Source organism: Prinia subflava, chromosome 3, assembly GCF_021018805.1.
Source record: "Prinia subflava isolate CZ2003 ecotype Zambia chromosome 3, Cam_Psub_1.2, whole genome shotgun sequence".
NCBI lineage: Eukaryota > Metazoa > Chordata > Aves > Passeriformes > Cisticolidae > Prinia > Prinia subflava.
This window is the reverse complement of record NC_086249.1, coordinates 69,240,035-69,254,287: the sequence shown is the minus strand read 5'-3', so window position 1 is coordinate 69,254,287 and position 14,253 is coordinate 69,240,035. Positions and strand designations below refer to the sequence as shown.

General features: G+C 40.7%; 1 protein-coding gene across 5 annotated transcripts in view; it reads left to right on the top strand.

The window, feature by feature from the left end:
- The first annotated feature begins 3,757 nt into the window (after positions 1-3,757).
- NALCN (sodium leak channel, non-selective) overlaps positions 3,758-14,253 on the top strand; it is a 238,554-nt gene continuing 228,058 nt past the window's right edge. For 3 of the 5 annotated variants that reach the window (XM_063392374.1, XM_063392373.1, XM_063392371.1), the window contains exons 1-2: positions 3,759-3,900; positions 13,664-13,810. In XM_063392374.1, the coding sequence (XP_063248444.1) occupies positions 13,703-13,810 (108 nt within the window). In that variant the 5' untranslated portion in view covers positions 3,759-3,900; positions 13,664-13,702. Of the gene's footprint in view, positions 3,901-4,723; positions 4,819-13,663; positions 13,811-14,253 lie in introns of all 5 variants that reach the window. The other 2 variants (XM_063392372.1, XM_063392375.1) reach the window with 2 other exon arrangements.

The following is a 14,253-nucleotide window of genomic DNA, read 5'->3' as shown; positions in this document are numbered from 1 at the left end:
GTGAAATTAAGAAAACAACAGCCCATGTCCTTTATTCTGGTTCATCAGTGTTGACACACATCACAGACACTCACGAATGACAGTTTTTAACCCATCCCAGTCAAAGTTACTCATGAACGTTAACTGAGCGTCTCTTGCTGTTGTTTGTCTGATGTCGCCCTCTGACCATTTCTGTTACGGTTACACACTTCGGAGTGAAGCCACCACTAGCCAGAACCAGAAAGGGCAGATAGGTGGAAGCAAACTGGGCTGCTCAGCTCATCTCATTCATGTTGGGCCCCAATAATACCGGGGGGCTGCTCAGCATGCACAGAGCAGGACTTCTGACTATGGGAGAACTTTGTGGTAGCCACCATTAAGATGACTAAGGACTTGGACACCCTGAGGCTAAAGAGCAACAGGCAGGAATTTAGCAGGTTTTGTCTTGTATCCTATGCCAAAATGATTAAATCTTACTTTGGGTCTGAGGTTTAATTCTGAATTGCTAAATGATATTTTGTGACCTTTTTTAAAAGCTCAAGCGTAATTTCAAAATGAATATTTCATGAATTCTTTTAGTCATTATAGTCTGAAATCTGATCAGGCACTGTGTTCTTTCATAAGTGGTAAATCAAATTTCAACAATGGCAATCCCAATAAGATCAGCTCCTTAGGATGTTTTTAAAATTTGTTTACATTACTCTTCAACTACTTAACAGATACGTAGGGAAAGTAAAGATAATAAAGCAAAATAGTAAAAATAATAGTAAAATAGTAAAGATAATAAAGTTCAAATAAATTCAGAAGTAAAACCAAGGCTTGAGGGCTATCCAAATTCTGTAAGGAAACATACAGAATAAAGAGATGCCTTGAATTCCCTGGGTTTTTTTAGGAGTGAGCAGTTCTAGGAAGCTTTGGTTTGTTCATTAGCTTTAATCGAGGAAGATCTTACTATGTTTGCAGATTATGTTATAGAAATGAAAGTTATAGGTAAGGTTGAAAATTCTCCCCTTCAATTCTCAGTACAAATCTTCTGGAATTTTCCAAAATTTTATTTTAAATGGACATTTTTGCCATGGCCAATTTCAAACGTGTTGAATTTGAAGGATGAATAAGAAAATTCCTGTATCTGGTTTTGACTTGTAGAGATGAGAGGTAAATCTTTACTGAGATATCTTTTCTTTTGACCTATCTAACACTACCGTAAAGTAACATTGTAAGATTAACTCCCAAATTCTGTCTTTATATGTATGTTTACAGCTTGCTTTGTAGTGAATTTACTAAATCAGAATTAAAACAGACTTCAGCCCTCAATATTAAACATTGTTAGATTGCTTTAAAGGACTAATAGGTTCTTTGCAAAATTATATCAGCAATTTTATAGATATCTGTTTTCCACTTTATCCTCACATGCCTGCTATATGCCACTTAAGTTCTAAAATGTTCATAATTGCTTTTCATGTGCCAGATCTGAAAGTCAATATGTGGTTAAATAAATAGCAAAGCAAGAAAGGGTTTTTTCTTGCAAACAGGAGCTCTTCACCATCTGCACAATTCTATGAATGAAAGACTACTGTTTCGCCTTAGCACACAGGCAGCTACATCAAGGTATCACCGGCTAAACCCTTCTTCCAGCATCAGCAGCATCTGATGCAAGCTGTGCTCACAGACAGGCTGTTGAAGAGAATTCAGTCTTCTGCTGCAAGTGTGGGTCCCTATCAGCAGCTTGTGCTTCACAGAGTAAGGGCAGGTAGCAACAGTATGTTACCAAATACGACACCAGGTAAAAGGAGGCGTGCCAAATACATAAGGAAACATGTATTCTAGATAATACAGCCACATGTAGGAAATGAATCCCTTCTTTTTGGGAACTCATTAAACAGGATCTAAATTACTGCAGCATATTTTGAAGCCCTCTCCAACACATGACAGATGCTAATATGTGAATTCAGTGGCAGGCCACCAAGGCGGTTGGAACTGGAGCACTTGCTCCATGAGGAGAGGCTGAAGGAGCTTGGCTATTTCAGCCTGCAAGAAGGATGGGTTTGGGGACACCTAGGAGCAGCCTGCCAGATTCTAGGAGGAAGCTGTCAGGAGGACAAACTGGGCTATTCCCAAGGGTGCAGTGCAGGAGGAGAGACAGCTGACAAGGGAGTCCACATGCATATCAGGAAAAAATCTTTCAGCACAAGGACAGTCCAGTACTGAAACAAGTTTACCAGGGAGGCTGTGCAGTCTCTATCTTGGGAAGTTTTCAAAACCCAACTGGATAAAGCCTTGAGCAAGCTGGTGTATTCTCATTTCTGAGCCTGGTTTCAGCAGATCAGTCAGACCAGATGGCCTCCCGAGGTCCCTTCCAACTGGCAAATCGTTCTGTCAGGAATTATTTTTCAGAGACCAGTATATTCATAGAAAAAATGTTACACAAAGTCACATCTGCTGGCAAATGTTGATTTCTTTTGTTTAGATATAGCTGCAACATTTCACTGTTAGCAACTGTCAGTTTTCATTTATAAGATGCTATCACCAACAGCATAATGCTGCCTAGCAACTTATTCCAAGTAATGAAACGTTAAATGGGGAGGAAGAGACAAAATGGGAAGAGTATTATTTGTCAGCACATTTATTCTTAAATTGTTTTGCTTTCCAATTTTTTTTTCTCTTGAAACATCAGCTGACTGCTATCAAAACCAGCAAACACTAAAATTAGGTGCTTAAATTTAGTGGAATGGCTAATGCTGGTAATACATGTAAGTAGTGTTGGCAGGACTGCATCTGTAATCCTGAGGCCAGCTCCCTAACTGGCTTATTAGTTTTGGTTGCCAGCATCAAATAGATATAATTTAAAGGAACCTAATACAATTTATGCCATACACTTTCCATCAGCTTTCTGGAGTATTTTGCTAAAGGCTTTGTCTTTTGAACCCCACATCTTTTACCATCTCCACAAAGTTATAGGCTCACATTATTCCTCATAATTCAGTTTCATTTAAACATAAGTTTTACACAAATTTACTTTTATAAATTTAAATTTGTTCAAGAAGATAGAAAACAGATTGGAACATGTCAACCTGATTTACAGAAACAATTTTCCAAGTATTTCTTCACCTGTCTATTTGTGGTATCTCCATCATAGAAGCATTTAGGCTGGAAAAGACCCCTAAGACCATCTACCCCAACAAGTGATGATATTTTAATGAATTTATTTCACTGTGGAGCTTGAGATGGGGCGTTTACATGGCTCTTCAGTAATTCGAAAATTAGGCAGACCACCCAGTGAAGCAGGGGCAAAGAAGTGCATCAGTACTTTAAAAAAGCCCTAAGATGTAGAAATAGGGTTTCTTGCCAAAATAAGTAACCTATCCTAGCACTTGAAGGGCATAATGAAAAACAAAAACAAACCCCAAACCAACCAAGAAACAAAAAGAGCTGAAGCCCGAGGTAAAGCCCTGCAGAACTGCCGCAGCCAGAGGCGCCTCGGCCGGCACCGCTGCGGCCGAGGGGCAGTGCGGGCTCAGCCCGGCGGGCTCTGCCCCGTGCCGGGCGCCACCCGTGTCTTTCGGGGCGCAGCGAGCACAGTTCCAAGCCACTGTGGGGGTGTTCTGCGAGACGGGACGGCCGAGGGGATCCCCTCCGGCGGCGGGACCGCTAAACCACTTCTCTTCCCAGGCGGACTCCCGAGCAAGGCGGGGGTCTGTCCCTTCCGAGGCGCCGTGCGCGGTCGGCACCGTCTCCTCCGCACCTGCTCCCTCCCCGCCCGCCCCCGCCGCCGTTGCCGAGAGACTGAGCGCGGCCGCCGCCGGGCGGGCCCCGCCGCCCCGACCATCGCGGGGAGGGCGGCGTGCGAGGCTGGCACAGCCCCGCTACACCCGCACACCGCGGGGGCTGCTCCCGACCGCGCCATGAAGGGAGATGCTGGCGGTAGGTCGGAGGCGGCGGGCGCGGCTCGCTCTCGGAGCGCGGTGGGGCCCCGCGCCTCCCCGCCCCCTCCCCGGCCCCTCGGTGCCGGCGGCCGCCGCGGCCGTGCCGGGAACGCTGACGGCTCCCAGGGAAGGGACGGGCGCGGCCAGAGGCCCGCCTGGCTCCGCGGCAGGGGGAAGGGGCGGCGGCGCCCTCCGCATCGCCCGCCCCGGCCCTCCTTCCCCCGCGGTGGGAGGGGGCGCTCCGCGGCGGCCGCCGCCGGCCTTCCCCACGGCCCGGGGCCCTCCGCAGCCTCGGCGCTGAGCACGGCGGGGCCGTGCGGCCGACAGGCCTCTTCGGGGGGCACTCAGCGCACGGGATGGTTGTGGAGGGGGACGGGGTGGCCGCAACAGAGCTCCCTCCCCGAGGGGAGCGTTCGGCTGGTTCGCAGGGGCTGCGGGCTTGGCGTGGTTGGAGGGAGCGATGTACCCAGGCCTGGGCTAAATTTATTTAATGTGCAGTGGCAGGGGTTCGTACATCGAATAGAGAGAGGTGCTTATTTTTTTTTATTTTTATTTTTTATTTTTTTTTTTTTATTTTAGTACTCTCAGTAAAATCAGAGCTATATTTCTAGAAAGGATCAAGGTTTCTGATGGCCTTAACGTGCAAAGGTGGCTTTTTAGTCAGCTATGATTTGGTAGGTTAAGTGTTTTTGTATCCAGGCATGTATTTACATTGAGAAAACATTGACTAAATGCTGTTTGAATCTTTTGTGTTTGTCTTAAGCATCATCAATTTCCTGGTTGATTTCGTTGTTCCTTTTCGTTTTCCCTTTCTTCCCCAGCAGCCCCATTCCACCTGCCCTCTGAGTGATCAACAGAGATGATACATATTAACAATGAATCACAAAAGCTGAAGTTTCTTAACTTCGGGAAGGGGGTGAGAAACCATATTTCCTTGAGATGGTCTCACTGGATGCAAGTCTCCAGCTCTCAAGTATATACATATACCTTTGGAGACTTTTAGGAACAGTTGGGGTTGTTTTCATTTGGTGAGATTGGTTGGTGGGGTTTTTTTTTTGTTGTTGTTGTTGGGTTTTTTTGTTTGTTTTGCCATTTGAGCTTGATAACTTTCAAAACTATAACAATTGGCATGTCACCTGTGCTTTAGTCTTCTTGTTTGGTGCATCTGTTTTATTTTAATCTGAAATGTGGTCCATCACAGTTCATTGCCATGTAAGCTATACCACCTGGAAATATATCTTACTCTGATTTGACTTATTTCCAACTCCAGGATACTGCTGGTACCACGAACACAATGTAGATCTGTATGTCATTCATCCAAACCTAACTATTGAGTCAAAGACATTTTGTGTCTTAAACTTTCACAGGAGAAGATGAAAACTTTCACACTCTTGTAGAGACTAATGGGCTGGACCTAGCTGGACCTGCCCTGGAAGACTAAAAGTTCTTTCTCATCATGAGGTGGAACTGGTACTGGCTTCTGGGGAGTTAGGTTTCCTCCCCACCTGCCTAGGTATTTAGGAGTTCAGTCTATTACAAAAAGATTCCTGATGTGCTTATGAGTAAACTGGAGGTGTTGCATTCAAAAATAATTTTTTACTGTGTTACTAATAAAATGCTTCCATGGTTGGATCTCCTGTTTTGAGCACGAAATCTTTCGGGGATAAAGAGCAAAGTCAGCCTAATGTAGGTGTTACAGGTTGAATCATATTTCCTTTCCCTTTCAACCTTTCTCTGTTCTCCCTTTCATTACCCTCATAGCATCTTTTATTTCAACTGAAGTTTCCTGGATTGGTTAAATACAGATAAATATTTTGCTTTGCAAAATACCAGTCCTAAACTACAGTTGCAAATTGTCTTGCTTCTACTAGGTAATTTCTTTTTCCTTTCATCTTTTCTGTCTTTTTTTTTTTTTCCTCTGTTCATGATGAGGACAGTCAAATAGTGAAACAAGTTGCTCAAAAAAAATCCTTTGTTGTAGGTTTTCAAGACCAGACTAGAGTAAGCTGAGCAAACTGCAATAGCCTGGGCTGTCACCAGAAATGATACTACTTGAGCAGGAGGTACAACTAGAGACCTTCTGAGGACATAGAACCAAATAATGGTTTGGGTTGTAAGGGACCTTAAAGATCATCTAATTCCAACCCCTCTGCTCTGGGCAGGGACACCTTCCACTTGACGATTGTTCAAAGCCTTCTCCAGCCTGGCCTTGAATACTGACAGGGATGGGACATCCACAACTTCTCTGGGAAACCTGTTCCTGTGCCTCACCACCCTCACAGTAAAGAATTTCTTTCTAATATCTAATCTAAACTTACCCTCCTTTGTCTTAAGGTCATTTGCCCTTGTCCTATCACTACATGTCCTTGTGAAAAGTTCCTCCCCAAAGACTGTAACTGCCTTTAGGTACTGGAAAACTGCTCTGATGTCTCCCTGGAGCTGTCTCCAGGCTGAACAGCTCCAAGTCTCTCAGCCTGTCTTCATAGGAGAGGTGCTCTAGTCTGTCTTTGTGGCCTTCTCTGGACTCATTCCAGCAGATCAATGTCTTGTGTTGCAGGCCCTGTAGCTGGGCCCCTGGAGAGCCTAGGTGGGGTCTCACAAGAGCAGAGTTGAGGTCCTTCCAACTTGAAGGAAGGACCAATTATGGTTCTATGAACTCAGTTTTCCTTTTTTTTTTTTTTTCCTCCAAAATAAAGCTTTTGCATACAGTACCTAAAGTACCGGAGATTATGGTGCAGTTTCTAGGAACTGCCCTGCAGCAAGGGCATGTCAATTAGTTTGTTTCAAAGGGAAGATAGGGGGATAAAAAAAGAAAAAGTCCTCATTCTGTTTTCAGGATTTCAAGTTTAAAATATATAGGCATTAACTTTTTTGATGGCAATTTCTTAAAGGATAGAAAAGGAAGAATTTAGGAAGGAAAGATGATCTAGAATATTTATTTTAGCAAAAATTGTAACAAATCTAAAAGAATATAAGCACCATTTATTTTAATGGTTATGTATTTAAATAGTGAAAAGATGGATATACAAGGTTCTAGGCAGATGATTAATGATACAATGTGCAGGAGAAGGGAGTACAGGTGACCTCGTCCCTGATCAGTAACAGCTGTGTTAGTTACCCAATTCAGCCTCGTCCCTGATGAGTCACAGCTACAGCCAATAAAGATAACTGTGATAAAAAGGGAGTGGGTTTGCTGGTGAGGGGAGAATCATGGAGGAGGAAGAACCTTGAGGAAGAATAATAATGAAGAAGAAGAAGAATCCTGGGGAATCATTGCTGTGAGGTCAGTCTGGTTCTGCTGTTGGAGCCTCGTAGTCTAGCCAGGTAAAAGCCTGCATTCAGACTCTACAAACTAATATAGTCATTGTTCAGCAGGAAATAATCAGCAGTCAGAGGCTGCCAGGGGAACCTGCAGCAGGAGCTTGCTGCAAACAGAGTCAGTGAATAGTTGGAGTTAGAATTGGCTAAGCTGTAAAAAGGAATAAACCAGGACCCTTTTCATACTGTGTGCAACAAGAAATCTGTGTCTAGGCTCATTTCTACCCTCTAGCAAAAGGGCTGCTGCAACACAACAAAATCCCAAAAACATTAAAATAATCACTTAAGCAGGCATGCTGCCAGACATCTCTCTACAGAGAAGCTCCTTTCCACCCCTGTGTCATTCTGGGAAGCATGTACTTGTTCCTTTAAGACTTTGAAAAATTGATTCACAGTACTCAGAGCATGTTACTGAATATGGGGGATTATAGGGAGAGGATGGGTTGTTCCAGAATGCCCTGAAACAGTGATCTGGTACTGCCTGTCCCCTTTCACGAAAGGCTAAACACAATTTCCACCTGCACATGGGTTATACTGCAAAAGCAAATTCGGAGGATTGCTCTCTGGTTTTTTTTTCAGCATGGCTCTTACTAAGGAGGTTGCTACATGTCTTTTTGTCAGCAATGAGCTTTGACGTATGTTTATAAAGATATGCATTGCAGCTGACTGATCCTAGGTCAGCAAATGGTGGGTAGGTGGCCCAGAGTCAAAGCGAACTTTTGAAGTAAACCAGCTTTAAACTGTGCAAATGTATTTGTGAAGGAAATACATTACCATTGGTATTTTCTCGACATAATTACTGTGTATTCAGTGGCCATCATTACATTTTAGAATCTTATAAGCTGTTCTGACAGTATAATTGTAGGACTTGGAAAGCTATCATGGTGACTGGTCATGCCAACAACCAGCCTGTTAGGGGGAGGTGAAGGGTGCTCACCAGTCTTGTGCCTTGGTTTCCACTGAAAAGCAAAAGCTGGCTACTTGTACAGGGAAGCAGCTGCTTCGTGTTTGGATGTCTTCCACCTTTGGGATGCGTGGGAACCTGGGACTTTGGAATGTGCGAGTGTACCTGCTCTTTTTTAAAAAGGTCACTTTGGAGTACCTGGATCTCTATTTTGTATGTAAAAGAAGTGTAGTGAAATGTGACATAAGCATCATTTGAAAAATCGTGTTTTGTTGTTCTGGCTTTTTTTTTCTTTTTTTTACTCAATCAAATCTTGTAATTAAAAAAAAAAAATCTGGAAAAGCTAAGCATTTCTATTTAGAATTAAAAAGTTTAATTTGTGGCTGCATCCATGTACATGTATGTGTAGTTTCTTCAAAATTTTATATTGCAGATGTTAGAAGGATTAAAGTAAAAAGAACATTATGCGACAGTAACAGTAGACTGTATATCTGACTCACAAGAGATCTGCCTTTGTATGCAATGAGATATTTGATTCTACTTGCTGAGTATTATTTTGGCAACATCTGAGAGGAAGAATATATATATAAGAAACAAATATTATAAGAGCATTGTCCTTCATTGATAGTAAGGCAAAACTCAGGAAATGTGTTGTGAGCAAAGAGCTGAAGTCTGAATACCTATTTGTTTTCAGGCTAGATGTTCTTACATTGGCAGCCTCAAGCAATTTTTAAACCTTTCTTGGTTGTAAACTCCAGTCCTGGTATTTTTGGTCTGGGATCCTGTTAGTAAGTACAAGATACCATCAGTCATTCTTTCCTACTTGTATCAAAATGATTTAAAAATGTGAATGTAACTGATTTTTAGAATATTTCATTCAGTGTACCTTCTTTGTGATGAAACAGCCTTATTTTTAATAAATACTAAAGTTTGGTCAATTATTAGCAGTATGTCATGCTTAAATAACAAAGATACCTTTCAGAGCATTTCATCAGATGCAATAGTGATACCACACAAAAAGTACTGAAATATGCTCTTACTTGAAATTAGTTGTGAGTTAATAGCATCCGTGGCGGCATGTGCCGTGTGATTGTATCCACTGGAATTTTGTCTTTACCCTTCTAAAATAAATATATTTATACTGTTGTATATACAACTTGCTCACTTCATATTTTTGCTACATGAAAACAAATACTGAAATGCTATTTAACTGTACCTGTACTCAAAATTGGGGATGGAAGAACCTCTGGATGCAGGGAGTAGGCAATAAAGAAACAGTCTCAATTTGCAAAGAAGGAAAGGAGAAGTCTGTTGATGAAACAGTGGGAACTTATATTTTTGCTATAGCCATGTAATTCATGCTGAAGTTAAGAGCAATCAATTTCTTTAAGGTAGCCTGTACTTAGGAGCTTTTTTTAATGTATAGTATGGACATGGGGTTTCGTCATCATACTATGTGTTCACATAACCTTCCTATCACCCATTTTAGCTCTCACATTTGTAATTATTGTCTTGAAGTGTGTGTGCCACTTTCTGTGTGCCTGCTCTGGGAGAAGCTGGAAGCAGAGTTGACATTTTCAAAGAGAGAATTGAAGAGAGCGCTTGTAGGTGGCCTGCCTTGGGAGGACCTTCAGGCAGTGCTCACATTCATGATCTCAGGTGACAAAGTCAATAGGCAATGAGAAAAACATATGTTGGAAGCCAGGCATTGCTGATTCCAAAACTTGTCTGATTTTTTTGTACTCTCTCTCCATAAGTTGTAGGGTAGGAATATCTGCTTTGTTTTCCTGTCATTTTTCAGCTGCCTTCTTTGTCAACCAGAGGCTTTATAAGCATGTTTTCCTGAGTTTGTGATAGAGATCTTTTGAGCAGATTATGCTATATACAGTAAGCTTGCTTTATAAACAAGACTCAGATATCTCAGCTTTTGATGCTGTGGAGGATCAGCTACTTTTTAAAACTTGTCTTTTTGATTTTTTTTTTAGGAACTGCATATTTCCATCAGGAGTGTCTTGCACTTAGAGGGAATATTGCAAACTGGGTTATACCTTCTTCTGACTCTTTTTTGCAAACTGGGTTATACCTTCTTTTTTTTCCAAAGTGCACAGTGGGTCCTATGTTCACCCCAGCCACTGTCCTGGCATACTTTCATTTCAGCAGAAGCTGCAAATTTAGTGGGTGGGGGTGGTTTAGAAACTGTAGAGGTTGCAGAACATGCCTGCAAATTCAGAAATAGAAAGGAAGAGAACAAGGCTGCCCTAGAGGATCTGAAGGGGCTCAGAGTGTGAGTAATTTTTTGTTTAGTTTTATTTCTTTTAATTTGCCTTTGCTTCTGAAAATGGAGAAGAAATTTAAAAGACACTGTGTTGCTCCCTGAAAAGGTTGACACCTGCAATGTGCATTTTCATTGCTACTATAAAAGAAAGTACTCCAAAGAAATGTGGAGTGCTTGTAGCCCCAAAACTCCGTGATATTTCCCTGTCAAAGCCTGTCTTTGCCCTGCACCTAGTATGTCTTAAAAACACTGCAGCTCAAAATACATCCTAGGGAATGTATTAAGGCTTTCACATTAATAACAGGTTGTGATCAAAGAAAGACCTAATGACGTGTGTCGGAATCAGTGCAGGAACTGCAGGGGTGGATTTGTATCAGGGTTGGGGAGGACTACATCCTCCCCATTAGCACAGCTGCTCGCTGTGTGTCACATGCTGGCAGGAGCTCATGCACAGCTCCCCTTCTCTTCATCTTTTAGCTGGTTCCTCCCTGAAGAAACAAGTGCAGAAGGGATTAGCAGTCTAAGGGTTAAAATTCTTTACATATGTGGCAGAGTCCTGAAACTGCAGCACATGGAAAAGCGTGTGTTCCCTCCTAAACTAAAAGTAGCGAGAACAGCAAAAAAGGTTGCATAAAAGCTTGAAAGTAACTGTTATATTTTGAATAATCTTGCTAAAGAACATTTACAAAATATTATTAGTCTGTCATCTGTGTTCTGAAGTTTTTGTGTGCATTTCTGGTCATTTCAAGTAGAGAAGTAAACAAGCTGATTCTTACGTTCCATAACGTTTTTTTCCCTTCCATTTGGTTTTATATACATGGAGATTTTTTTACTCAAGGCTGCCTCTTAAAAATAAGGCTTTTTAGTCACAACACTGATTAGCTCAGTTGGTCAGAGCATGGTGCTAGTAATGCCAAGGCTGTGGGTTTGATATCCATATGCACCATTTAATAGCTGGACTTGATGATCTTTCCGGGTCCCTTCCAACTCAGAATATTCTGTGATTTAAGTATGTGGACTGAATCCGTTATGAACATTTATTATGAACATCTAAAGTTCATGTTATTTTCTGTGCCTGGACCAATTAAAACTTACTTGAACAAAGAACCACTTGGGTACAAGGATAAGTGAGAATTTTATTAGAAGGTTATAGCTAATCTTCCTACACATCAAATATATAAATAAGCAGTACTGGAAAAAGTATAAAAACAACATAGTCTTTCGAATAGACTGTTGATAATTATTTGCTTTCTTACCCAAATGAACATAACTTGTTATTTAGAGCATCATTTATTTAAAAATAATAGATCAATAAGTGACTAAAGAAAAATCAGTTTTTTATATCCTGAATCTTTTCTCATAATTGATTGCATGTCTTATTAATTCTCTGTTTATTGCTACATCTTTTCTTAAAAGCTTGATAGAGCACAGTAGTAGCCATTATCAGAAATAGTAAACATAAAATTATTATTTTGTTATTTCATTGATTGGCTTTTGAGTAACAATTTCCAAAAGAACATAATTGTAAGGAACATTTAAGCAGTGGTGGGGTTTTTTTCCCATTTGGGAAATGCAGCTTCCAAGGCATTGCAGTAACTTCTTATCACTATGCTAAATGTAACCATTTTAAGGTTTCACAACCTCAAAAAGCACACCGGTGGCTCTGAGGCTTGAAGCATTTCTGGTTGTGCTTTGGTCTAAGTGGAGAAAAAAGGTCAATCCATTACACTAGGAAATAAATAGGAGAAAATGGAAAAAAAAAAATTCTAAAGAGGGGGAAGTAGTGAATTCAGTTACAAAATAGAAGTGGAGCATGAAGCTTGAGCATGAACATGGAGAGAGCATGCAACCTCTGTGAATATTATTTCATTCTTCATTTCTTAGAGAAGAATTATTAATATATAATATTAATATATTGTATATACCATTGCCTCCAGCTAACCAAGGACAATGTTTCCTGCATTCATGTTACAGTTGTCATTGTGATACTCGGGGCTGTAATTAGCAGAGCCTGTCGTGACAAAAAAAGGGAGCAACAGAGTTAAACTGGAAAAGGGAAAATGTAGGTTGGATGTAAGGAAGAAATTCTTTACAGTGAAAGTAGTGAGACATACAAACTGGCTGTTCAGAGAAATTGTGGTAGCCCTGTCATTGAGAAGTGGATGAGGCTTTCAGCAAGCTGATCTAGTGAATGATGTCCCTGCCCATGGCAGGGGAGTTGGGTTAGATCATCTTTAAAGATTTCTTTGAACTCTAATAACCATTCTATGATTCTATCTTATACTAGTTTTGACAAACTTTTGGTTGTCGCAGGGCAGTGTCTCCTGCAAATACTTGGTCCAGAGTAAAGGTTCAGGACAAGGACCGAAGATCTTGCTTTCTTCCTCCCCTTCACTTTGCTAGAAAAAAATCTCTAAGGGTTGTATTTCATGAACAATAGAATTGTGTTTCATGGGCAGACATTTACTTCTCAGGAGAGTGTATCTTCCTCATCTGTTTGGATTTGTCTAGACTCAGGGATCCATGAGCTGTGTCTGTGGGAGAGTCAATACTATGATCTAACTCACCTTACTGCTCTCATGGTGTGTCCCCTAGCTGTGGCTCAGATGGCTGAGCATACAGAAGGCTGAGTCAGTGCCACCTGTGCAAGAATGTCCAGACTTGGCCTGACCTTGTGGAAACAACATGTTTTCCTTAGTCCTTCCCTGTGCCAACACATGCCCCACAGACAGCCAGCTGTCTGGCTGTTGGATAGATAATTGTTAACATCAAAAGAAGCATTAGAAAAATACATGTCAATAGTAGTAGATAGCAAAAAGACTCTTCTTATTTCAGTAAATAACATTAACATCTATTGGCTCTTTAGCATAGCCTGTTTCCCTTTGGCATGTTGGGATTTCTCTTAGCTTAGTGTAATAAATGGAAATGTCACCATTTAATTAAATGGCTCCAGGTCAAATCCACCCAATGATTACTCTGTGTTGAAGTTCACAGCAATAGCATTCTTTGCATATTAGAACGAATTTTCTGTCAGTGTTGCTAAGTTTCTGGTAATTGTGTTGCATACCTTTGTGTATTTTTTTGTAAACTAATGAGAGTCGTGTCAGTGATTTATATTAAATAAAATCAAAATCCTATTAATCAGTAAGTACAAAAGAAGCGTGCATGAAAACAAAATATTTTGGGTTATTTATAAAACAGTTCAAAATGCATTATAAACTTGCATAAGTGAATTAATGTTTTCTGGTTTTTTTTCTCACCAAGGAGGTTTCGTGATTATAGATAAGAGAAGTTAACTTCAGGATGCTAAAAAGGAAACAGAGTTCAAGGGTGGAAGCCCAGCCAGTTACAGATTTTGGTCCCGATGAATCTTTGTCAGACAATGCAGATATTCTATGGATTAACAAACCAGTAGGTACCTCTTTATGTAATTACTAATTTTAAGCTAAATATAACTTCAATTGTTGAAATATGACTTCTACAAAAAATTCAGAATTAGATATTAGTCAGAAAAAATTTTGAACTATAGTTGCTAGTGTATCATTTAATTTTTTGAAAAACATCAAAGACTAAATAACAGTGTTTCTTTTGGCTGTTGCAAAATTATGGGATGATCAAGCCATATTTTCTAACCAGTTGATCTGACTGATTCTTTTTAAAAAGCCATCCTTTCAAGGTCTGTGGTTCCTAACATGTTCATTGAAATTACAAGTTAATAAAATAAGCGTTTGAAAAGGATGTTAAAAGGAAGGTTTTGCTGCTCAAGTGGTAGCCAGCAATAAGCACTTTTGACTTTCAAATGTCTCCTTTTAAAACATTTGTTAATATAAAAGTGTTGTACAGCTCTCATTTTT